We start from the raw sequence: 23,872 nt of genomic DNA, 5'->3' as shown, positions 1-23,872 counted from the left end.
TAAGTTAAATGCACCAACGATACTATATAAATTACTAGATCCTCCTAAATCCTGAGGCAATATATTAATATTTTCTACTAGCTGGTGCCCGCGACTTCGTCTGCGCAGGTTTAGTATTTCGAACAATATGTTTACAAATTGTAGCCTATGTGTTATTCTGATGTATAAGCTATATTATTGTAAAGTTTCATTAAAATCCATTCAGTAGTTTTTGCGTGAAAGAGTAACAAACATCCATACATCCATACATACAAACTTTCGCGTTTATAATATTATATAGTAGGATTTTATCTCAATACTTACTCTGAGTCATAATACTCGTACTCATACATAGGCGGGTTGGTGGTGGATGTGGTACTACTGGTAACAGGCTTCCTGGTGCAGGTGAAGGTACCCAACAGGTTCAGACAGTGCTGCCCGTTGTCACAGTTGTCCAGCTTCAAAGAACATTCGTCGATGTCTGCAAGAAGGTTTCTGATTAAGTCATCAACATAAAAATTGGATAATGCACCGATGAAAATGAAGGACTGTAGCTTAGATATATAGGTCTTTTGACATATAAATATATTAAACAACTTTCGTCTAAGCATCACTGAGTCAAAGATGGCCCAGTGAATTTCTTTAAAACCTTGGCCTTCTGTTCTTAAGCAGATTCATTTTAAAAAGTTTGCATATTATTTCATTTTATCCAAACAATTATTCTGCATCTGTGTTCTCATTATGATTATTTTTATGTACTGACCAACACAAGACCCAGAAGTGGAATCCAGCTCGAACCCATTCTTGCAGCGACATTCGTGACCTCCAAACGTGTTGATACAGTTCTGGAACTGGTCACAGAGATGTGTGCCCTCTCTGCACTCGTCGATATCTGAAATGTAGAGGAAGCACGTCATACCCCAATGCCTTAGACTACCACTACTTCCAATAAAGAATATTACCATTAGGTATGATATCAATCGTACTCACCTTCGCATATTGATCCACCTGGCCGAGCCCTTGTTCCTTCTTGACATGTCTTAGTAGCCAACCTAGAAAATACCATCATGAAGTTATCTAACTTAGAAAAAACGATATTATGTATGCTGTTTGTGAAGATAAGCAATATATAAAGCTGGTACTTACTTGGGTAAAGTGCTAATTTTGGACTTGCAGTTATAAGCTCCGGGTAGATTGATGCACACCTCAGTTCGCTGGCATACTTCTGAACTCTCTTCACATTCATCAATATCTGTAACAAATCATTCAGGATACTCAAGCTTTGGTAACTAATCTTCCAAGAATATTGGAAGGAAACTGGTTTATGTAAAATTCTGATACTCTATTTATTGACTGTAAGTAAATTGAGGATACCTTCGCATATCCCAGTGGCACTGTTGACCTTAAAGCCAGGAGCGCAGCGCTTGGACACGTGATCCTGACAGAAGAAGCTCCCGTGTGTGTTGATGCAGTGCTGTGATAGATGCTGGCAGTCGTCTAGGCTTTCACCACACTCATCGATATCTGAGAAAATAAAAATATAATTAAGTATATTGAACAAGAGACGCTTACTGATAATAACAAGACATATGAATAGTGAGTTACTGGCTGCATAGATCATAACAGCACGGTGATGAAAATAAATTAGTGAACAGCTCTCTTGTAAATCAATTTGATCATAAGAGAAGTCACATTCTTAAATCAGCAGAATTGGGAAAAAGATATAACAGATGGATTCTATGTCTTTCAAAGGCAATAAACGAACACTGCTCCTTAAGTTTAACAAGTACCCTGTACATAGTAAGCAAAAGCAGGTATTTCATCATACTAACCAACGCACTCATCATCAGGTCCCGCCCTAAAGCCTGGTGGGCAGATATCATTCTTAGGAGAAGTGGAACTGACGGTAGGCTCAGTGACAGCCCCAGGTAAGGCCTCTGTGAATGGCTTGCCCGTCTTCCCGGCGCACTTGTAACCGCCTATCGTGTTCTCGCACAGGTATTTTGGACAAGGTGGTCGGGGCAGCTGGCACTCGTTGATATCTGGAATTATGATAGATAGATAGATTATTCTTTATTACACACCAAGAAAATTAACAACACACAAAGAACAGTACAATTGGCGGTCTTATCGCTAAACAGCGATTTCTTCCAGACAATCTTTGGAGGGAATTTATCTGAAGAATACATTGAAAACGGGCAGTTCAGGGTATGTTCATATTTCTAAAAATATTGAGAACAATGAAGTGTGTTTTATGTAGACGATTTCATTTACGTATATTGTGTTTCTTCTTTTGGATGCTAGGGGAGTACCATAGTAATGTTTATTAGCAGCTGACTAATTTGGACTAAGGATGATAATTCCAGCTAAGTTTGATATTGGCATTGGTATTCTTACATCCATTTGGTATAACTAGATTCAGAGGAGGTATGCCACTGATCTACATCATGAAATACTTAGTATTCTACTCACCATCGCACACCTGGTTGATGATATTCCTCTTGAAGCCAGGAGGGCAGCTGAGGCCCACATCCCTCTTCTTGATGGGGACACACTTGAAGGCGCCGGGAGTATTGTGGCACACCGTGTCCTCCGCTGTACACAAATCATCCGTAGCTTCTGCACACTCATTTATATCTATGTGTGTAATGAATAAATACATACATATAGAAAAGAAGCAGAAGATGGAAAATAAAAAGAATACATATGGATAAAAAACAGAAGATGGAAGATAAAAGTAATGATAAGTACTGTAAAGGCAAGTTTTTAATTATTTAGGCTATGCAAAAGAGATGTCATTAGATGGTTTGGTAGTGGAATATGCAAATATGTAGCTGCAATTTCGTTATGGCATAGATATTTATAAATCAAGCTTCTATAACTTTATTTCAGAATCACGGTGTACTAAAATTATATCAGCCATACCTTTACATGATTTCTTATCAGGTTGAAGTCTAAATCCTTCTCGACAGGAACACCGTATGACTCCATCGTCATCGTTACACTCATGTTCACAAGAGTCTTTGTTACACTTCTTCTTCTCCACTTTCTTCTCAGTAGTGGTCTCTACCTTCTTCTCTGTCGTAGTCTCAGGTTTCTTTTCTGTAGTCGTTTCTGGAGTTTCTGCTGCTTCCTAAAACGTTAACAGAACAATTATAACTTTCTTGTGAGGTTTCATTCACACTTAGAGCCTGTGTCATATTTGAGTAGGTTGCTAGCTTGTGCGGTGCAAATACTTAGTTAGAGTTTATTATTGGTGAGTAATTTATTTTCTCCATGAATTTCTTTATTTTATTATTAAATTAATGAAAGACAAACTTCGACATCTTTTTGGCCACTAGCCTACTTCGAGAGTTGTTCTAGAACTGTTTGAAAAATTAAAAATAATGATATTTACCAAACAGCAGGCATGGAAGGCCCCCTTCCTCAGCGCAGTAGAAGGACTGACACCCTCGGGAGACGGTGCGGATCCACACGCCGCCTTGCCTTGAGACTCTCCCGTCCATCTTCCAAATGAACACTCCTCACAACACGTCTGGAAATAAACTTAGTTTAGGACATAACTTACAAATAACTAAACTAAATATAAATATTTAGTATAAAGCTGAAGATATTGTATGCTTGAACTAGCTGATCTCCGGAATTATTAGTTAGTCCTAATTTTTAAATACTTTTAGAGGTAGATGAGCCGAAAATTGAAGAAGGCTAAACTTTGTATTAGGAGAGCAAAGTAGCTCCCACGGTTCCACAGAGTTAAATCGCTGGCGAAAACGTGTTCAAAATATGATAATAATTAATCAATTAAACGAAATTAAAGGAGTTGGCATTACCGTTCCGATCTCCGAATCTGCAGTACTACATCGCTTTGAAGCAGCTAATTTCATTCCAGCTGAACATGATTCTTTAAATCTGAAAATCAAATCAATTGTTAAGTAGATAATCTTTCCTTTGGCCATTTTTACCCAATCTCTAATATATACCTACTGTTTTTATTATGGAAGTAATAAAAAGAAACCTTCATCTATATTTACATAAAAAAGAAAAGGGCGTCTTCCAGTATTGGAGACCCCAGGATGCAAAGAGAACTTTTGTCCATTATTCTTTTTTTATCTCCAATAGATCTAATTCCTTACAAGAACTGCTGTTCACAGCAGCTGGCCACCGCAGCAAGACACACAGTCATCTGCTCCGGCTCTATATCTGCAGGGGGGGCGACGCTTGCGCATGACGCTACTGTCATGGCCGCGCTCTCGCCGTGTGCGCAGCATGTGTCTGTCACTTCAAGCTCTTCTGATGATGATAAGGCTGTGGAAGATGGGAAAATTGGTGTTAAGACAGATGCTTTTTGGTCGTTTTGGGAGATTGAACCAAGTTTGGTTGGAATGTCTGAACTTTTGAAGGGGCTTAGAGAATGGTGTGGTGAAGTTGCTTAACTATATGTTTATTTCGTAGTGGCCAAATATTGTTATACCTATATTATGCCGGTTAAAACAGAAGACGAGGAGAAGGAGGTTTGTTTTAGCAGTTATTTGTGGGCGTGGGTATCATTATCATGGCTATATTTTATTCGAATGCGAGAAGTTTCCAACAGATTCGGCTGAAACCGCGAGATCGCCTACCACTATTAGGTATCCTGTCTTTAACTAAAGCAAGACATTGTCAGTTAACCGGTTAAATACGAATCGCTATTTAAGTGCAAACCGCAGTTTGTGTTCTGCAGTAAGCATTATCCAATTCAGGAGAATCAGGTTGAAGAGTCGCGGGCGGACCTTATCGACAATATGCATCAGAACATGCGTAGGATTCACTTCATCTACAATGTCATGTTGTAAGATTGCTCAGTGACAAGACCCATTGATAAGACTTGTCATTTCATTTCAAACTTTTGAAATTATTCCTTTTGACCAAATTGCTTTTTGTTATTTCGTGTGTGTAGAAAGGGACGCGGTTCTGAGGAAGTTGCGTTAACCTATCATATGGGAGTCATGAAATGCGACATTGAAATCTTAAAGTAGTACACATGCATATCTATAGGGGTCGTATTTGCAATCTAATTACTTTAAGTAATTAAGTAGGTTTACCAACATAATTATCCTTTAAACATCACGATGGTAAAACATTAAGATTACATAACGAAATGCTTATTTTAATTTTATTAGAGTACCAACCGAATCAAAAGGGTACAACGGGACCCTATTACAGACTCCGCAAACCGTCTATAGCCAGGCCTATGTAGGTACCTATCTCATAAACAGGGCCGCGCCGACCCTCGGCAGCGCCTGTGTGCGAAACCTATGAAGCGCCTCTTTTTTAACGAATCATCATAAAACGAATTTAATTTTTGAATGAATATTTTTAATTGTTAAATTTGACTGAAATAAATGTTCTCCAGTCAGCGGCGGCCCTAGCCATTGCGAGGCTACGTGCGGCAGGTCTATGCGAGGCCCTTTGTTCTACGTGAAAAGTCTGTTGTGAGCTAGGAGTTATTTTCTTGTTAATAAAAGGACTTACAAGCGGCGCTACCTTCTAGGTTCGGCTAAAAAAGGATTGAAAAAATAAAAGAAGTTTAAAATAAAGCAGAGCGTGGCGAGCGCAAAAATTTTTGAGCTTTGGGTCACTAAAGCGCCTAAATTTGTATATTAAAGAACGGTGCAAGGTGCAGTCGCGAGCGCAGCGAGCGCGAAAATTTTTGAGTTTTGGGACATAAAAGTACTCTAATCATGTTAGAAAGAACTATACCGACAAGCGAACAGCCGCGAGCGTAGCGAGCGCGAAAATTTTTGAGTTTTGGGACTTTGGGTTTTAGAATGAACGGTAGGCACTGACAAGTGAACAGCCGCGAGCGTAGCGAGCGCGAATTTTTTAAAATTGTTTGTTAAAGCTAAGCGTCCACTTGTCGGTATCGTACGCAACGGACGTATCGCACGCAACGGATCGTAGTATTATTTATATAGAAACTCAAACAAGTGCGTCCACCTGTCCGCATCGTACGCATCGCTTTCTACCTAATTTTTTATAAGTTTTAATTTAGACAATATATAAACAATTTGACAGCTGTATGCCCTAACATTACAATAGCATTACGAATTATGCTAACTATGCCAGTTACAGTAGCAAGCGCGGAAAGGTCCTTTTCTAAACTAAAACTTATAAAAAATTACCTGCGCTCTACAATGAGTCAGGAAAGATTAACTAATTTAGCAACAATATCCATAGAGGAGGCCATACTACTAGTATTACACACACTTTCAATCAAATGATTGTTCATTTGTTTTGTTTTACCTTAGCTATCTCGTTCGTTAAAATCGAGGAATACCCGTGATCGCATCGGGCTACATTCAGAAACTCACTCATACTCAAACAAACTCGGCGCCTCTACGGTTTTAAATAACTAGTACTTTTTCCCTGGTTCAAAGAACTGCCGCCGTTTTAACGTTGAGCTCGTAAGGAATGTAAACTAAAACCCTAAACGTAAAATGAAACCATAAACGTGAATAATAATAAACATTAAATATTGAGAGACTTGTTCAATAAGCGTTATAGATGTTTTGTAGTTTACAAGGCCTATGTTGCGCCTATTGTACCTAATTGTCGATACTCCACTACAAAAAACAATCATATAGGTAACAAAAATAATTTAGGTGGCAGTGGCGGCGCGGCGCCCCTATTGTCTTGGCGCCTGTGTGCGCCGCACACTTCGCACACAGGGGCGGCGCGGCCCTGCTCATAAACCTTGATACTTCAACAGCTAAAAGTTTCATACATGATGTTATGACAACAAATACTGAAAACCAGAATATAACAATTATTTCAGGAGGCTAATATCAGACATAATTATTTTAAGTCGTTTTATACTGAGATTGATACATAACGGAACCCTTCGCAAGCGAACCGGACTCGCACTCGACCAGTTTATTACTTGTCTAGCATTAATCCAAGCTCATGTGTGTCTTACTAATTGTCTGATTAGGATAAAGTCAAGAACACATGATGTTGGTAGTTGTCATATAAATTGTCGTGAGATGGGATCGTGTGCTCACTGCTGGCACAAACAGTTTGCATTGCTTAATAAGGCTCCGTGGTTGCACACGATCTCGATTTTCATATATTTTGGGAAGAGATACATGAATGAGATTTTATTTAAGTTATATGGAGGTATTCCCAATATCCTTATTTCCTTCTCAGAAACTAACATTCCTGTAAATTCTCTAATAATCTTGTATTTATCATCAGCCTTTTTATTGTCCCACTTCAGGGCACAGGCCGCTTTTCTTACAGAGAAAAGAAAATATCACCACTACGATTGCTCAAAGGATTGGCGATCAATTATTATTGATGTTCTAGGTAGGTACCTAATCAAACTTATTATTTTTATAATCAATTCTACTAAGTCTTAAATTGCATATTTCTTGATGAAATACGACACTAAAAACAAATTGATAATCTTAAGAAAGCACAGAACACCAAAGAATTAATAGGTACCTACTTTACCTAGGTAGATAATAAAAAAAAGTTATGCATGTAGGTAGGCTTTCATTTCTAAAATATTCTAAAACATTTATAAATCTGTCTTATTACATTGTGTTACCACACTAACAATCGTCAACTTTATTATCATTGTTCGTGCGACGGAACGCCGCCGTCGGGCGAGCCAATGTTGAGACCAGAAGTTATGCATAGACAACGCACACGCCGTGATTCGTTTGGACAAGAAAAACTTTCGGCAGAAATGTCAAGATGGCCGCGGCCAATTTGCTCTCTCCTCGGCACGTCTCAATTAAAATATTATAAATGTGTAAGTACGCTTAATATCGCAGTGATTCCCAAAAAAGTTCAAGTCATAACGCCGTCGCAACATAATAAGTGGACCTTCTTCGTCGGATCGTACGCGAAAGAACAATATTTACGAAAAGTGTTGTATGGACGCACGTGGTGTGGTGGCTTGGCGTAACGTGTGCTGCGAAGTGAGACGTGCCAACTTATCCTATTCCTTTTGCATTTAAGTCCTATCCCTTTTCCAATCTGATTTTCGGTTCTTCTTCCATTGTGGTTATAAAATTTTCGCATGTCAAGCTTGCACGGTGTGGGGTGATGCGCATACGCTTCAGCTCGCCCGCATAAGGAACGCCTGTTAGCTAAGTAATCGCTGGAAACCGTGAGTACCGAATACATTTATTTATCAAGCTAAAATGGAATCATCAGATAAAATGGATAAAATGCTAAAAGATTTAAAAAAGAAGCGTGCATCGACAAGATGTCGGCTTACTAATTTCAAAAAATATGTATCTTCCTTTCAAAACGTGAACTTGTCATTTCAACAGCAAGAAGAGCTAAAATTACGCGTCACAGGTGCTCAAAATATCTTGTTAGATTTTAATGAAGTTCAAGGTAAGATAGAAGATATCTGTTCTGAGTCAGAAATTGACATGCAGCTCGAATCGCGCGAAGAGTTTGAGCAAGAATACTACAGGGTTCTTGCCCTTGTCAGAAGCATGGCAGGCTCTGATGAGGGATCTCAGCAAGATTTGCCGAGTAACAGTACTGCTAAAATAAAGTTACCAACCATCACAATTCCTAACTTTGATGGAGCTTATGAGCAGTGGCTAGAGTTCAGGGACACATTTTTGTCACTAGTTCACAACTGTCGCAGTATAACACAAATTCAAAAGTTTCACTACCTGAAATCCGCACTTAAAGGAAGCGCTAAAGCTGTAATAGAATCATTGGAGTTCTCCGCTGACAATTATAACATTGCATGGGAATTGTTAATCAATAGGTTTGATAATACTAGGCAATTGGTTCACAATCATGTAAAGTCCATGTTCACAATTCAAGCGTTAACAAAAGAATCTCCGGTGTTATTAAGAAAACTAATTGACAATATTTTGAAAAATCTCCGTGCATTAAAACTATTAGGTGAACCAACTGAGCACTGGGATACATTAATTATATATATTGTAGTTTCCAAATTAGACCCCATCACGGAGCGTGACTGGGAGGAACATAAAATTAATTTAAACACTGTTAATAATTCAAAGTCAATAATTAAATTGGAAGATTTATTACAGTTTCTTAGGAATAAAGCTGAAATATTAGAGACTCTCATAGTATCACATAGCAAAATAAATACAACCAGTGGATTTGAAAATAAAAAACAAACAAATAATATTTCCACATCTAAAGTTCATTGTAATGTAGTTACTAATAAATCTAACAATAAATCACAATCTAAGTCTACAAAGTTCTATAAAAATTGTTTAATGTGTAATGAAAAACACCCTTTGTATTCTTGTCAAAGTTTTCTTGATTTAAGTGCGGAAGATAGATTAAAAATAATTAAAGACAAGAATTTGTGTATAAACTGTATGCGTTCCGGCCATTCTGTAGGTACTTGTGTCTTTGGTCCGTGTAGAAAGTGTGACAAAAAACACAATTCATTAATTTGTGAGGTTGCTAACTGTAAGGATAAAAGGTCAATGACATCTAGTGAGCAATCAGCTGTTAGCAATTCAGAGCTTGACACTAGTAATATAACACATAGTAACTCCTTACAAGTACACAATATTCAGGCGGGCTGTAACAATGTGACTAAAGTTGTCTTATTATCAACTGCCATTGTCGATGTACGTGGCCAATCGGGTGAATACCATAAAGCGCGCGTTATACTGGATAGCGGAAGTGAACGTTCATTTGTTTCGCAATTTTTCATAAAGAAATTAAAACCTAAAATTATACAGTCCACTCAAAATATACATGGTGTCGGAAACTTAATAACACAGTGTTCGCAATCCTGTACTATTGAGTTTCGGTCACGAAATGGAAGTTTCGCTTCGCGTGTTCAGTGTTTAATTCTCCCGCAAATATCATCAAAGTTACCTACAACAACTTTGAATATAAATCATTTCAGTATACCGGACAATATCACTTTAGCTGATCCAAAGTTTTACGATAGTCAACAGATAGATATGTTGATAGGTGCGGATTTGTTTTGGGAGGTTATTTGTGAAGGTAAAATGCGACTTACAAACGGCCCTTACCTTCAGAATACAAAGTTGGGTTGGGTCGTGTCTGGTTCAATTCAATGTTTAAATAATCCACCTATTAAAAATGTTTCATGTAATTTTACACAGTCATCAATATCTGATGATGATTGTTCATTAGATAAATCTTTACGCAAATTTTGGGAAATAGGTGACCGTGAATAATAATAATATCGGCACCGACGAGGAACTCGCATGCGAAGAACATTTTACCAAAACAACAAAGCGACTGGCTGACGGGCGCTTCTGTGTGCGAGTGCCATTCAAGCGTTCGCCTGATTGCTTGGGCGACACTCGTACTCAGGCCGAAAACCGGTTTTACTCGTTAGAAAAGAAATTACTACGTAATGCCAAGTATAAACAAATGTATAGTGATTTCATACACGAATACATTGACTTAGGTCACATGAGTCTTGTTCAAACGTATAGTACACCGCATTATTTTTTACCTCACCACGGAGTGTTTCGTGAAAACGCTACTACTACTAAATTGCGTGTCGTTTTTGATGCCGGAATGGTGTCGAGTTCAGGTATTTCTTTAAATCAAATACAGATGGTTGGTTCCGCCATTCAAGGTGATTTAATTTCAATTTTACTTAAATTTCGCGAAAATAAATACGTGGCCTGTGCAGACGTCGAAAAAATGTACCGCCAGGTCTTAATAGATAATAATCAACGTGATTTGCAGCTTATCGTGTGGCGCGACGATCCGTCAGAACCGTTAAAAATATATAAATTAAATACCGTAACTTATGGCACCGCGTCGGCACCATTTCTTAGTTGTCGATGTCTAAAACAATTAGCCGAAGACTGCGAGCTTCCGTATGTTGCAGAGACGATTAAAAATAACTTTTACGTAGATGACTTAATTTGCGGAGCGAACAATATCCATGATTTAAACGCAATTTGCGAGGGCACTAGTCACGTGTTACAGTCTGCATGTTTTATTTTACGTAAATGGGTTTAACTTTGACCGCGCGAACCTTAATGATGTGCAGAATGTTACTAAGCGACTCGCAACTGGCGATAACACTCAGAACAAAACTTTAGGTATTGGTTGGAATAATGCGTCAGACGAATTGAACTACTATTCGCAAATAAAATCAGACTCAATTATTATTAGTAAACGCATTATTTTATCGCACGCAGCCCAGATTTTTGATCCGTTGGGGTTAATAAGCCCGTTTATAACAATAGCCAAGACATTGTTACAAAAATGTTGGTTATTAAAACTAGATTGGGACGAATCTGTTCCTAGTGACGTAGCTTATGTCTGGAACCGGTTTACTAGCAACTTATCTTCGCTTGGCAATCTACGTATACCGCGATATGTTATGTGTTGTGACCCAATACATACTGAACTACATATATTTACTGACGCCTCGCAGGTAGCGTATGGTGCCTGTGTTTACGTCCGCACTATTAATAGTGAATCTGTCGTTACGGTGCGCTTGTTATGCGCTAAGGGTAAGGTCGCACCTACGAAACCCACAACTATACCTAGGTTGGAGTTGTGTGGCGCGTTATTAGGAGCGCGATTATATTCCAAAGTCATTGGCTCTCTACGTTCTACAGTCAATAATGTCGTTTTTGGACTGATTCCACCGTTGTTCTAGGATGGTTGGGTATGCCTCCTAATTTACTAAAAACATACGTCCAGAATAGAACGGCAGAGATCCATGACCTAACCAAGGAGCACCCATGGAGACATGTCTCTGGCAAAGATAATCCTGCGGACTTAGTGTCGCGAGGAGTATACTTAGATACACTTAGTTCTTCATCATTATGGTGGGACGGCCCACAATTTTTACACAATATAGACTTTGAAATAAAAAATACATCAAGTAATAATAACGTAAATTGCGACTCAGAGTTGCCCGAGTTAAAGTCTAATGTTCTTTGTCACATAGTTAATCAGTCAATTGATGACAGTTTATTTCCATTTTCCAAGTTTTCTCAATATTTAAGATTGAAGCGTTCTGCTGCTTATTTATTTCGATTTATTTATAATACGCGCAATAGAAATAATAGGCGAACGGGCTTATTAACCGTCACGGAGCTCGAATATGCGGAACTTGCTTTGGCTAAATTGAGTCAACAAGAATCTTTTCCCGATGTTTGCGAGTCGCTTAGTAACAAAAGGGTTATAAAGAAAAATGCGCAATTGCTTAAGTTAAATTTATTTCTTGACAAAAACAATTTGATAAGAGTAGGTGGACGAATACAACATTCTGAAAATTTTAATTTTAACAAAAAACATCCAATTTTATTATCTGCGAAACATTGGTTTACCGTGCTCCTCTTTCGGCATGAACATCTCCGTACCATGCATGCTGCGCCTCAGCTATTGTTATTTACAATAAGGGAATCTTGGTGGCCGATCGCCGGTCGCAATCTCGCAAAATGTGTAGTGCACAAATGCGTGAAGTGTGCACGTTTACGCGCGACCACGGTTACTCCGATCATGGGTAATTTGCCTCAAGAACGTCTCGACCCTGGTTATCCATTTATACGGTGCGGCGTGGATTATGCGGGACCGGTGTTCACGTTGAACCGTAAGGGTAGAGGAGCAAGGGTTCAAAATCCTACATTTGTTTATTTATATGCTTCGTTACGCGTGCTGTCCATCTGGAACTTGTAAGCGATCTCTCATCCGATGGTTACATGTTGGCTCTCAAGCGGTTTATCTCGCGGCGTGGTAAACCGATTGAGATCTTTTCTGACAATGGCAAGAACTTTGTAGGTTTAATGAACGAATTTTCAAAATTATTAAATGATTGTTCTGATGACATTAAAGAATACGCAACTTCGCAGACTATTAAATTTAAAATGATTCCATTTTATGCTAGCCACTTTGGAGGCTTATGGGAAGCTGGCGTTAAGAGTTGTAAGCATCACCTCCGTCGTGTAGTTGGCAATGCACATCTCACGTTTGAAGAGTACACTACGGTTTTAACGCAAATTGAAGCTATTTTAAACTCACGTCCTTTAACTCCCATGTCCACCAATCCTCTTGACCTTCTCCCCCTTACTCCTGCTCATTTTTTGGTTGGCCGTCCACTGACTGCGCCTGTGCCTGCCGACGTCCACGATGTTCCTGAACACCGACTCACCCGATATCAGAGGGTTGAGCAAATACGGCAGCACTTTTGGAGGCGTTGGTCTAAAGAATATGTGTCAGAGCTGCAGACCAGGAGCAAGTGGCAGGAACATAAAAATGACCTAAAAGAGAACACGCTTGTCCTTCTTAAGGATGACAATCTGCCACCGTTGAAGTGGAGCTTAGGAAGAATACTGAAAACCTACCCTGGGAAGGACGGTATATCTCGTGTTGCCGATATACGCAAACAAGACGGCGTAGTAAGGCGGGCATTTTCCAAGATCTGCCCGCTTCCTCTAACCGACAATTAATACTACAAATCAAGCCAAGGAGAGAGGCGTCATTCAACTTTGAAACCTGACGCTTTCAAGGCCGGGAGTATGTTACCACACTAACAATCGTCAACTTTATTATCATTGTTCGTGCGACGGAACGCCGCCGTCGGGCGAGCCAATGTTGAGACCAGAAGTTATGCATAGACAACGCACACGCCGTGATTCGTTTGGACAAGAAAAACTTTCGGCAGAAATGTCAAGATGGCCGCGGCCAATTTGCTCTCTCCTCGGCACGTCTCAATTAAAATATTATAAATGTGTAAGTACGCTTAATATCGCAGTGATTCCCAAAAAAGTTCAAGTCATAACGCCGTCGCAACACATTGATTAATATAAAATATGACTAAGAAAAGCGACATTATTGAAATCAATCCACTATCTAACATGCTTCAATGTTTATAATTATCGCTTGATAATCCCGATGACCTAATGTTCAAAGATGCAGGGCCGATGTATGTACTGACTGACTGACGGACTGACCATAAAACGTGCTGTGTACAAGCAAACGATGATTTTATTACACCTGCACTGAATTAATGAGGCTAATGAATACTTTATTACTTGTCGGTAATTACTAGTACTTAGTTGGATTTTAACTAAAAGATATCGATATACTAATATAAAGCTGTAGGTAGAGTTTGCTTGTCTATATGCTCGAATGCGCTAAGCTCATTTACTACCGGACCGTTGTGAAAAATTCTTTCTTTGTAAAATAGGCCTTTTGCAGAGAATGAGAGAACGGCTAAGGTACTTATTTAGCAAAGGTTTCAAATAGTTCCTACGGGATGCGGGTGAAACCGCTTGATGAAGCTTGACATAGTTTAAAATAAAACATTTTGCAATATTAATCAAAGGATCAACTGATTTAATATAAGTTCATTTCAATAAAAATCTGGGTTGATTTGAATAGATGTCGGCTATTATAGAATTGAAAATGTTATTAAAAAGAAACATAAACTCAACTTTTATTTCGCCGACTTAATAAATCTAGCACCAAATCGCAGCCAGGCCGACAATATGTCTTACTCGACAAGGAAGGAGTGAGTCAACTTCACCTAATCAATTAATATGAAGTAGGTAATGACAAGACATGTCCTCACGTGATGATCATACTACTGACGGCGAGGGTAGCGTGACACATTTCTCTTTCATCATTACATGACCACTTAGGACTTACATAAACAGATTATGAGACAATTTCTATGAAATGTTCTTAGTTTGTTCTCGGAACTGATGTTCACTCACTCATTTGAGTTTTGTCGAGAAGCTTTTTGACAATGCAGTGGTCAAAAATGTATCAAAACATCCTGCGCATTTTTGGGGCTTCAAATGGCTGGCTTAGGTACTTCAGAAGTGCAAAGTTGTAAGCTGTAAGTGGGGTTTAACTTCTTGAATGCCGCTGATTAGAGAACAATATAAAATCCATTTATCTCGACTAGATCTGCGCACCGGCATACAAGGGGTTAATTAATACCACCACAGGCAATGTTTGTTTTGACTTTATGTAATGAAAAGATTTTTTATAATGTTTAAGTGATATTCTTGATGACAACGTCACAACGTGCATCATAATAATTAAGTGTGTTGCTCCAGTCATATAAAGATTTCAATAAATAAAATCAGAAATAAATCTGAAAAATTTATCTGTCCTCCAGCTAAAGCTTTTAAAAATGCTGAGGTCACATAAATAAAGAAGTGCCTGTTGACAAAGAATGTTCTTTAATCATCTCGCTTCAATTAATTCTTTGTGGAAAGCTGACAAACGTCACCTAGAGGAAAAGGGCCAATTACTGAACACTACATCAAAACGGCAAAAATATAAACCGGAAAATATTGGAGTAAAAAATAATCCTAAACAGAAAGAAGAAAAAAGACGCGGCACACGTATCACACACGATGAGAAAATAAAAAGAAAATTACAAAAACAAGTTAAAAAAAAACTAAAAAAACTTACTAATTAAACACCACATTTTCAGTCCATTGGTGTCCTATTCCTATTATTTCTACTCCTATACTTTTGTTTTACAATATTAAAACTGAAAACGAAAGCATTGAGGTTGCTCTTTATTCCTGAAAGCCCACAAGATAATTTAGCTCGCAAAACTTTATGCAAACGTAGTTATAAAAATCTTATTAATATAGAGCACGTTGGTTTAACTGATCCCATCTCGCTGTGAATCGCGCCACGGCGTTTAATGAAATATTTAATAATTCCCAACTTGCCTCAGACCACGTAGTGTAACAGTACCCAAGGAAAACAGACTTTTAGTCGGCCGAGAGTTTGTTTGGGCTCATAAAATAAAATGGTAATTCTTACATAACAGCGATCAGGTATTTGGCCGGTATTAAGACCGACTGCTACCGGCTGATACCGACCGGAATTTTCATAAAAATATTTTTTGGACAACCATTGTGTCAACTGTCGGCCGACTGTTTAGTTTTCAGTGTGCGGTTACTCTAAAGTTAAACAATTCTGATAAGCCGCTAGTTTACGTTAAACTGGCGCAATTTTCTAGCTTTACTTGGAGTTTTTGAGGGTTAATCTTTTTGTCTTTTATATATTATTTCAGGAGGTTAATTTATCATAATTTATTAGGCTTTATTCTTAACGATAAACACAACAAAACGATAAACATTGAACTGCCTCTTAAGATTATCTCCGAACTTTAAATACCTACTTAATTGTTTTAATTTTACCCTATGCAGCTTTAATTTTGTATTTGCAAGGGTTACATACCAATACAGGTACCTATCAGGTATGTCAGAACGTACACAGAATCAAGTAAAGAAGAACTGCGGTAAGTATATCGTGCTCAAACCTAAAACTTGTATTGGTAGTAAAGTTTTTCCTAGGTCACCACTTAGGATATTGCTCCATCAATCATCGTCGAACAATCACACCAACATCAACCCAATTCCTGGACAACTGATGGAGATCTCTAAGAATTATTTCCAAAGAGTTCCTAAAAGAAAGTTTGGCATATTACCTTGATAAGAGTAAATACATCGATTTTATTTTAAGTAGTATTTTGATTAACTTCAGCTGATTTCAGCGATTAAGAGGGCTATCACAAATTTTCGAGTTTTATACGAGTTTTGATGCGTCATTATGCTTTGGATATAGTCACAAAAAAAAAACAAAAATAAGATTAAGAAAGTTTGATCATTTATCTTGGGGCTGTTTTCAATAAATATTTTAATTTGTCCACGTACATCAGTAAAATCTTTGTCTCTGCAAAGCAGTAGCGGATTTACCAATAGGCCAAGTAGGCCAGTGCCTAGAGCGGCAGATTTAGAGGGGCGGCAAATTTAGCAATTTTTTTTACAGGTTTTTTTTTATAATTGAGTATATGAGTACACAATCCATATATAAATAAACGATTAATAAACGCAAAATTAATAAACTGTAATATATACTTAGGTACTTACGTGATCATGAATGTTAAAATATTCTAATAGCGTTTCAATAAAAATAAAATAAAAAATCCGCTCGCTTCGCTCGCGGTTTTTTCATCATTCCTGGTTTGTTCTGCGCTCTTTGAGTCCTCAATCTAACAAAAAGTTAAAGCACCGAAGTAGCAAAAACAACTGACGCTCTACACTGACGATTTCTAAGCTGTTTATGAGGTGGAGAACTTTTGGAGTATTTTTGTGTTCCAAGACTCAAAAAATTTCGCGCTCGCTGCGCTCGCGCCTTTCGCTTGTCGCTGACTATTTTCTGATTTCTTTAGGTATTATTACGTCCCAAACATCAAAAATTTCGCGCTCGCTACGCTCGCGGCTTCTTCTATTTGCACTGCTTTTTTCCACTCTTGTTTGGGTAGGCATTTTTGTGTCCCAAAACTAAAAAAAATCGCGCTCGCTTCGCTCGCGACTTTTTCACTTTACGGTGGCTTTTTTTTTACTTGTTTTCGTACAAAATTTTTGAGTTTTTTACAATTGTCGTTTTTTTTGGGGGGTGCTCAATAGGTACTCCGCCCCGGGTGCCACCCGATGCTACGCCGCCACTGAATCATAGCACCCGAACAAATGAACCGATTTCAAATTAATTTTTTTTTGTACTACAGGTGTTTTACGAGCGAGTGTGACATGTTTGATGAAAATCGATTGAGCCGTTTAAAAGTTACAGAGGTTTTACGCTTCAAAGTCGCTGACATATAAACTTGTTACTTAACATTAAACTCTTCGGTACATAGAGGCTTGCAAAAATAATCTAGTAACTGACAGAAATATCATTAAGTTCACAATCATTAGAGGCGGCAAAAATTGAATGGCCTACTAGCGGCAAGTTTGTAAATCCGCCACTGCTGCAAAGGATGTTTCATAAAATGTTGCTTTTGGGAATCTTTTGATGCTTCAGTACTACGAGGATATAGCAATTTAACCATTTATAAAAATGTTCAAGATACAACTATATCTTGTACTTGTGCTTGCTTACACCAATTTATTACAATTCATACAGTAATACACCAAAAATAATTCTATAAAACTGAGAGTTACTGACAATTTTCCGTACAAAACTATATTTTTTATCTATGAAAGTATAATCCAAATTCAAATAAAACATATTTAATAATTAAGGTGGTATTGTTATAAAGCTTGAAAAAAAAATTGGTCTATTTAAAAGTAAAACAATATTTTAAAATAATTTTTGTTTGCAATGCAAAAATCAATATAAATCTTGTGACGCGCGGTGTTCAACTTTAGTCAGCGCCAAGCGCTTATCGAGGGAGGACGTATCGCTCGCTGTTGCGCCGCGCAAACTCGCCGGAGCTCGAAAAATATAGCGCAACCTGCGCAACGAACTCGTTTTGATACTAGTGAGTTTTTATTTTATTTATTAGTTATAATGATCTGATTGAAATGTAATATACACAAGTATTAACCCATGATATTCTAATGCGAAAATGTTATAGATTGGGTTCTCTTTTTTTGATGTTGATTATATAGAAATATGTACGTAAATGTCATCGTCGTTAGTTTCGCTGTTGCATAATAATATTATTGAATATCTTTGATTCTTGCAGGATAATGAAAGCATATTTAATTCAGATTATCAGACTCAATCGGATACCAGTACAAATAATATGGTAAGTATTTTTTGTCACTCGCAACAGACATATTTGTTTTAATAAACTATTTACATTCCTAGTTTTTATTGTTGCAGGAAAATGAAGATACAATACATGGAAGACGAATTATAGATTTTAGTTTTTTTATAAATCAATTACTTATACCTAATTGATAAACATGGTGAAAAGTTTGGTTGTCGATTAAATAATTTAAAAATTGTAAACGATTATTTGTTTATTGTAACTCAATCGAGCTATTCTAGGTTATAAAATTCATCGGTACAAATAATATTTCATAAACTATAAAACCAATAAACTATTTCGAAAATAAAAGTGGCAAAGTCTCAAGTTTGTTTGTGCCGCGTGGCGGTCCGCAGGTGTGCGTTGCGTATTTCACTAGACGCACACGCGCGCAAGTGCTGCCGGCTATCGTCTAATTTACCTAAACCTGAGCGATTCGATTTTGTAATAGCGCTCTTAATTCGCAGAAGGATACCTAACTGTGTATGTTGTAGATACCTTACTTTTAAAAACGTTTCAGACTCACGTGTGTTTAAGACATATAGGTATTTGTATGAATTATTATAGGTAAAGTTATAGGTAAAGCTGAAGACTTTAATTCAAGGGGACAAACACTACTTTTTATTCAAGTACCTAAGTACTTAGTAAAAACTGAAGAAACGTACGTCTGCTTCAATTAATCTAAACCAATTTTAGCTAATTTGAAATTAATCGAACAGCGACAATTAAAATATATTGGATTAGCCAACGATTATCATTATTGCCCGATTAAGTACAGTTTAACTAATAATTAGGGCACTTTAGAATTGGGTTAATGCTTAGTCACTAAATGGGTGTACTTAAGCGTGCTTAGGTATACACCGGTCAGCTTATTAGTACCCTAATTACATATTAATAAATTATCACCAGTTTTAAACAGGTATTATGAGTTTAAAATATGATTTAACTTAACCATCTTAATTTTAATCAGAAAATACAGTTTGTACACTTTTTTCCAGCGTAAAATACACCTCAAAATTTTAGGAAAAACTTAAGTAGGTAGGTACTAATATTTTGTTCACAAAGGAATTGTAAGAAGTAGGTAGAATTTTAAAGGAATTATGGGCTGTGGGCTGCTGAATGTAAACTATAAGCCGCTACCATTGGCGCAAAGACGATCCCATATTTTTCATTTCAACGCTGAAACCGGACTTACACTTAACTAAAAACACTTAAAATATCAAAGCAAAACGCTAGTCTTGTAATCAGTCGTGTAATAAACTTACGAAACTTTATCTGGTGACGTCATAGGTGGATAACCCGGCCACATGAACCCATAGTAACTCTGGACCGTGTCACATTTCCACTAATCTGCCAGTTAGCTTAAACAGCAAACAATTTATCTTTAATTGTAAGTTATCTGCTTCTTAGAAATCGCGGTGGTTCTTGTTTTTTAATATTTTTTAAGAAACTGTTAAGTTATTGCCTACTTTTATCGATGTTTGTTTGTTCTTGACATAATTTTGTGGCATACTTACTTATTTATCGTTTTAATGTAAGTACTGAATAGCTTATTTACTCGCTTGCATTTCCCTGCATTTTTCTCACTTTCCACTTTTTTTTAAATGAGAATACCTAGGTGTTATACTTACGTATGAGTCGGGTTTCTTTTTCACAACTTACCTACGTAGGTATTTCAATTTTAAAACATGTTTCCTTTTTTCCAAAAATATTGACATGAATTCATATCGTTTATCGCATTTTATGATGTGTCAGTCATAGGGTGCAAATATGAAATAGTAGTAACAATCATAGACCCTGTTTGGCACAGCTAAGTTATGTATAAGTAAATACTAAGTAGGTACATTTTGATATAGTATCTATTCAGACTTAACCAATTTAAAATTGATGTTGTTAACAGCGGTCGTAGATCGCCTAACAAGTTTAAGTTAGGTTTAAGTTGGCAGAACTCCTGACCGAAGTTATGCATAAGTTATCGACAGGCATCAAAGTTTGCCGAATCGAATCGACTGGGAAGCTTCTATATCAAGAACCACTTAGTAATCAACTTAGTACTGCTTATTGATCCTAAGACGATTATTAAGTTGAGCTTAAGCATTTAACATTAGATATTGATTCTATCTTAGATTGTAAGGTAAAGTAGATCTTAGACTTAGAGTTAATTGCCCTACTTTTAGAAAATTGCGTTAAATTTTTCACATGATTAATTCGGTCAAATAGTAACGTTTTTTTAAGAATTATTTAATATTCTGTTTTTAGGAGAGTAGAGTAATTTTTACTTTAAACTTAGTTTTTTTTTTTCTAGATTTTAACCGCAATTTTCGCCAACACGCGATGCACATCATAGATATAAATACATACCTAGAATAAAACTATATTTAAACAATTGTTTTGCAACAAAGAAATTACTCACCGCTCACAAAACTCGCCGAAAAACACAACACTAAATTGAACACGAATAAAGTCTTCATTTTCAAAAAATTACAAAAAAACACACACTTAAACTAAAACGAGAGCGTTTTCACTGTGTTATATTTAGTGTTTTTAGTAACCATAGTTTAATATTTTAGTTATTTAGTAGTATATTCTGTGTTGAACCGAGATTCCGCGCGTCTTTAGAACAGTCGCGGCCAGCAATGATAGGGCGCGCGGGTCATACTGTGATAAGATTTCTGCGCATGACACCCGCGCAGACGGGGCATAGTTCAGCGGGAAAAACTTTTCGAAAACAACGTGTTTTTTTTTTTCTAAACATGTAGGTTGGTTGTTAAAAGGACAGTCCCGTTTCAATTAGTTTATGGTATCCATAGCCAAAGTAAACCTTGGTATCTGAAACTTTGGAAGAAAAGTCATAATTAATTATGTACCTAATACGTATCTGCGTACAACATTTACGACAAATATTCAGACTTATTTACAAGATTTTAAATAAAATATAATAGAGTCTAAACCTACCTAGGTAAGTACTTATTATTAAAAAAACGTAAAAATCGCCGTCAATTGGGAGCCAAGAAGCAATTATTTTAAATATTTCATATTTTTTCAAGCAATACAAATTCAGGAATTTCAAATATTTGTTAGTATTCTTTTTTTGGAATTTTCCCCGTTAACAAGTGGCGCAACAAAATCCCGCATCGAGGAGAGAGTGTGAACAATGTGTGTACTTAGTAAGTTGCTAATTAATACGAGATTGTGTGTACTTTTGTCTGTACAAGCACACTTTTGTATGCACATTGTTATAGTACGGGAGCGAAAGGGAACGTGCAATCTGCACTAATTACCACCAACGAGGTTATACCAAATTAAGGGAGGGCTATTGTTTTAAATTACTTATTTGTTTTGGCAGCAGTCCTTGGAAGATTTTAGTTTGTTTTAAGAATGTTTCCTTGAGCAAGCTGGAAGGACAAACTTGATAAAAAAAGCAGCCATCCTCCTGCCCTTATCCCAATTTTATTTCGGGTCGGTGCAGCATGTTTTCTCCTTAAATACCTGATAAAAAAGTATAAGAACATTATAGAAATTTTTATTTATTTATTTAAAAACATACACACTATCATTACAGTTTACAACCATTAAAGAGTGTCTCCTCAGTTTAACTCGGACAAAAATTGTTTCGGTCTTTCGGTAAACTTTATGTTTAGAAATTAATAATCTTTCTTAGAAGAAAATGTTGGGTTTTTCACCAGGAATAGATATATCATTAATAGACCATGACCTGTGACACATTTCGCGATACAAAAGCTGGTTCTAAGTATATAATCTTGACTTAACCAACGAGACCGATAAATAAAACATATTCTTTAATTATTACTTAGGTAACTCATATTTAACTCTTAGTTTTATACTTCTTAATCTTTAGTTTCTTTACAAGTTATCGTTATTAAGCGAATTTCGTAATATATTTACTATTTACTAAATGTATAGTTAATAACATTATTATGTTCATTAACCTTAATGTTATCAAGCGTCAACACATTTGGTATTAGCCAATTCGTTTATTTACAATTTGAGATAAAACTAATTGAGTATTTCATTCTATTTGCACCGAAAGTCGTTAATTTGGATCTTTTGTCCTTTTAATATACTAAAGCCGTAAATATCTTACGTTGTTCAATATATTAAAAAGACACCCAATAAAAATGCTTTTAATTATACCAATGTATCTTCTTCCAAAATACAAAAAAAATACTCAATAACTATAACAAAAATAACATTTTCAAAAAAGCTAAATCCTCTCCTTAACTACTTCTTTCATATTACATAACCGTGAATTATGAAAACAATCAAAGATCGGGCAATTAGTGAAATGTACACAAATATGTGGTAGGTACCTACTTGCGCGCACGCATCGCTTTGCGTGGAAATTGGGCACGGCCAATGGGTCAAGTGCGGGCGATAACGACATTAAGTATATCTGTCTGTACTGACTTGAGATAAACGCGTTGCTCTGAGAAAAACGAGAAATTACTTATTCACCGAATCCAATATATCTAAGATACACCTCGGAACAATGCTGTGGACGGTCGAGTCGGTAAGCGGATTCAGTTGCGGTTATCCGCCCGGCTAGACAGAAACCGAATTGCGAAAAACTATTGAAACGTATGGTTTAAATCAGACATTCCTGGTGGTTGAGGGGTGCTTGACTTACAGGCACCTTACGCCCGCGTTTTCACCTTACACACGGTAGGCAGTTTTTGAGTGAGAGGGTTGAGCGGATCCCGTAGAAGCCATTTAGATTAACTTGAGCTAAGTTTCGCCATAAACCGAGGCAGAACGCGGCGCCGTCTGTAAATCACCATATTGTGTTACCAAATGAACCAAATTCGAAAATCTTTCTACTGAGTAAGTACTTAGTCATGGAACCTTGTAAGACTTGGTATGACTTTCGTATAGTCAAACTTCAACCAAAAAGATTGCGACTCAAAAATATTGCAAACTCAAGGATACCTATTATGCGTCAGTTTGACCGAGATTTACGTTGACCTCAACGCACCGGAAATCCTTAGTGCAATGATGTTCAAAGAACTCATCAGAATCGAAGAGACTCGTTTTGAGGGATTTCATCACAAATTGAATATAATCCTTGTAAAACACTGGTACTCAGCTGTATCCGATTATACTGGAAGTCGACCCCACCATAATATGTACCTAGTTGGGAGTCTCCGGAGTTAAAATTTAGAAAGAAAAATAAAACCAAACTTCAGAATACCATATAAGTAGCAGAATATTTAGTATTTCTACAATAAATAAACCAGAAAAACCAGAACATTGTTGGCATTTTTGCAGACACCTAATAATCGTATCATGATGCCTATTTCTTGAATG

The 23,872-nt window shown here is 36.9% G+C and overlaps 1 protein-coding gene and 1 long non-coding RNA gene across 3 annotated transcripts in view; one reads left to right on the top strand and one right to left on the bottom strand.

Moving 5' to 3' along the window:
- Positions 1-21,237, bottom strand: part of LOC110372398 (fibulin-1) — a 30,648-nt gene extending 9,411 nt beyond the window's left edge. The window contains exons 1-12 of one of the 2 annotated variants that reach the window (XM_064041693.1): positions 20,961-21,237; positions 4,113-4,284; positions 3,810-3,888; positions 3,377-3,514; positions 2,905-3,112; positions 2,452-2,616; positions 1,812-2,021; positions 1,354-1,503; positions 1,126-1,231; positions 970-1,031; positions 743-871; positions 304-460 (exon numbers count right to left, since the gene is read on the bottom strand). In XM_064041693.1, coding sequence (XP_063897763.1) covers positions 304-460; positions 743-871; positions 970-1,031; positions 1,126-1,231; positions 1,354-1,503; positions 1,812-2,021; positions 2,452-2,616; positions 2,905-3,112; positions 3,377-3,514; positions 3,810-3,888; positions 4,113-4,284; positions 20,961-21,018 — 1,634 coding nt within the window. In that variant the 5' untranslated portion in view covers positions 21,019-21,237. The remainder of the gene's footprint in view (positions 1-303; positions 461-742; positions 872-969; positions 1,032-1,125; positions 1,232-1,353; positions 1,504-1,811; positions 2,022-2,451; positions 2,617-2,904; positions 3,113-3,376; positions 3,515-3,809; positions 3,889-4,112; positions 4,285-20,960) is intronic. The other variant, XM_064041694.1, reaches the window with a different exon arrangement.
- Positions 17,778-18,753, top strand: LOC135118833 (uncharacterized). Its single transcript, XR_010277816.1, has 3 exons — positions 17,778-18,274; positions 18,482-18,544; positions 18,622-18,753. It is a non-coding gene; the product is annotated as an uncharacterized LOC135118833 (long non-coding RNA).
- Positions 21,238-23,872: the final 2,635 nt, after the last annotated feature.

The sequence above is a fragment of the Helicoverpa armigera genome, chromosome 26 (assembly GCF_030705265.1).
Source record: "Helicoverpa armigera isolate CAAS_96S chromosome 26, ASM3070526v1, whole genome shotgun sequence".
Taxonomy (NCBI): Eukaryota; Metazoa; Arthropoda; class Insecta; order Lepidoptera; family Noctuidae; genus Helicoverpa; species Helicoverpa armigera.
The sequence above is the reverse complement of the archived record's forward strand: the minus strand, read 5'-3'. Positions and strand labels throughout refer to the sequence as shown.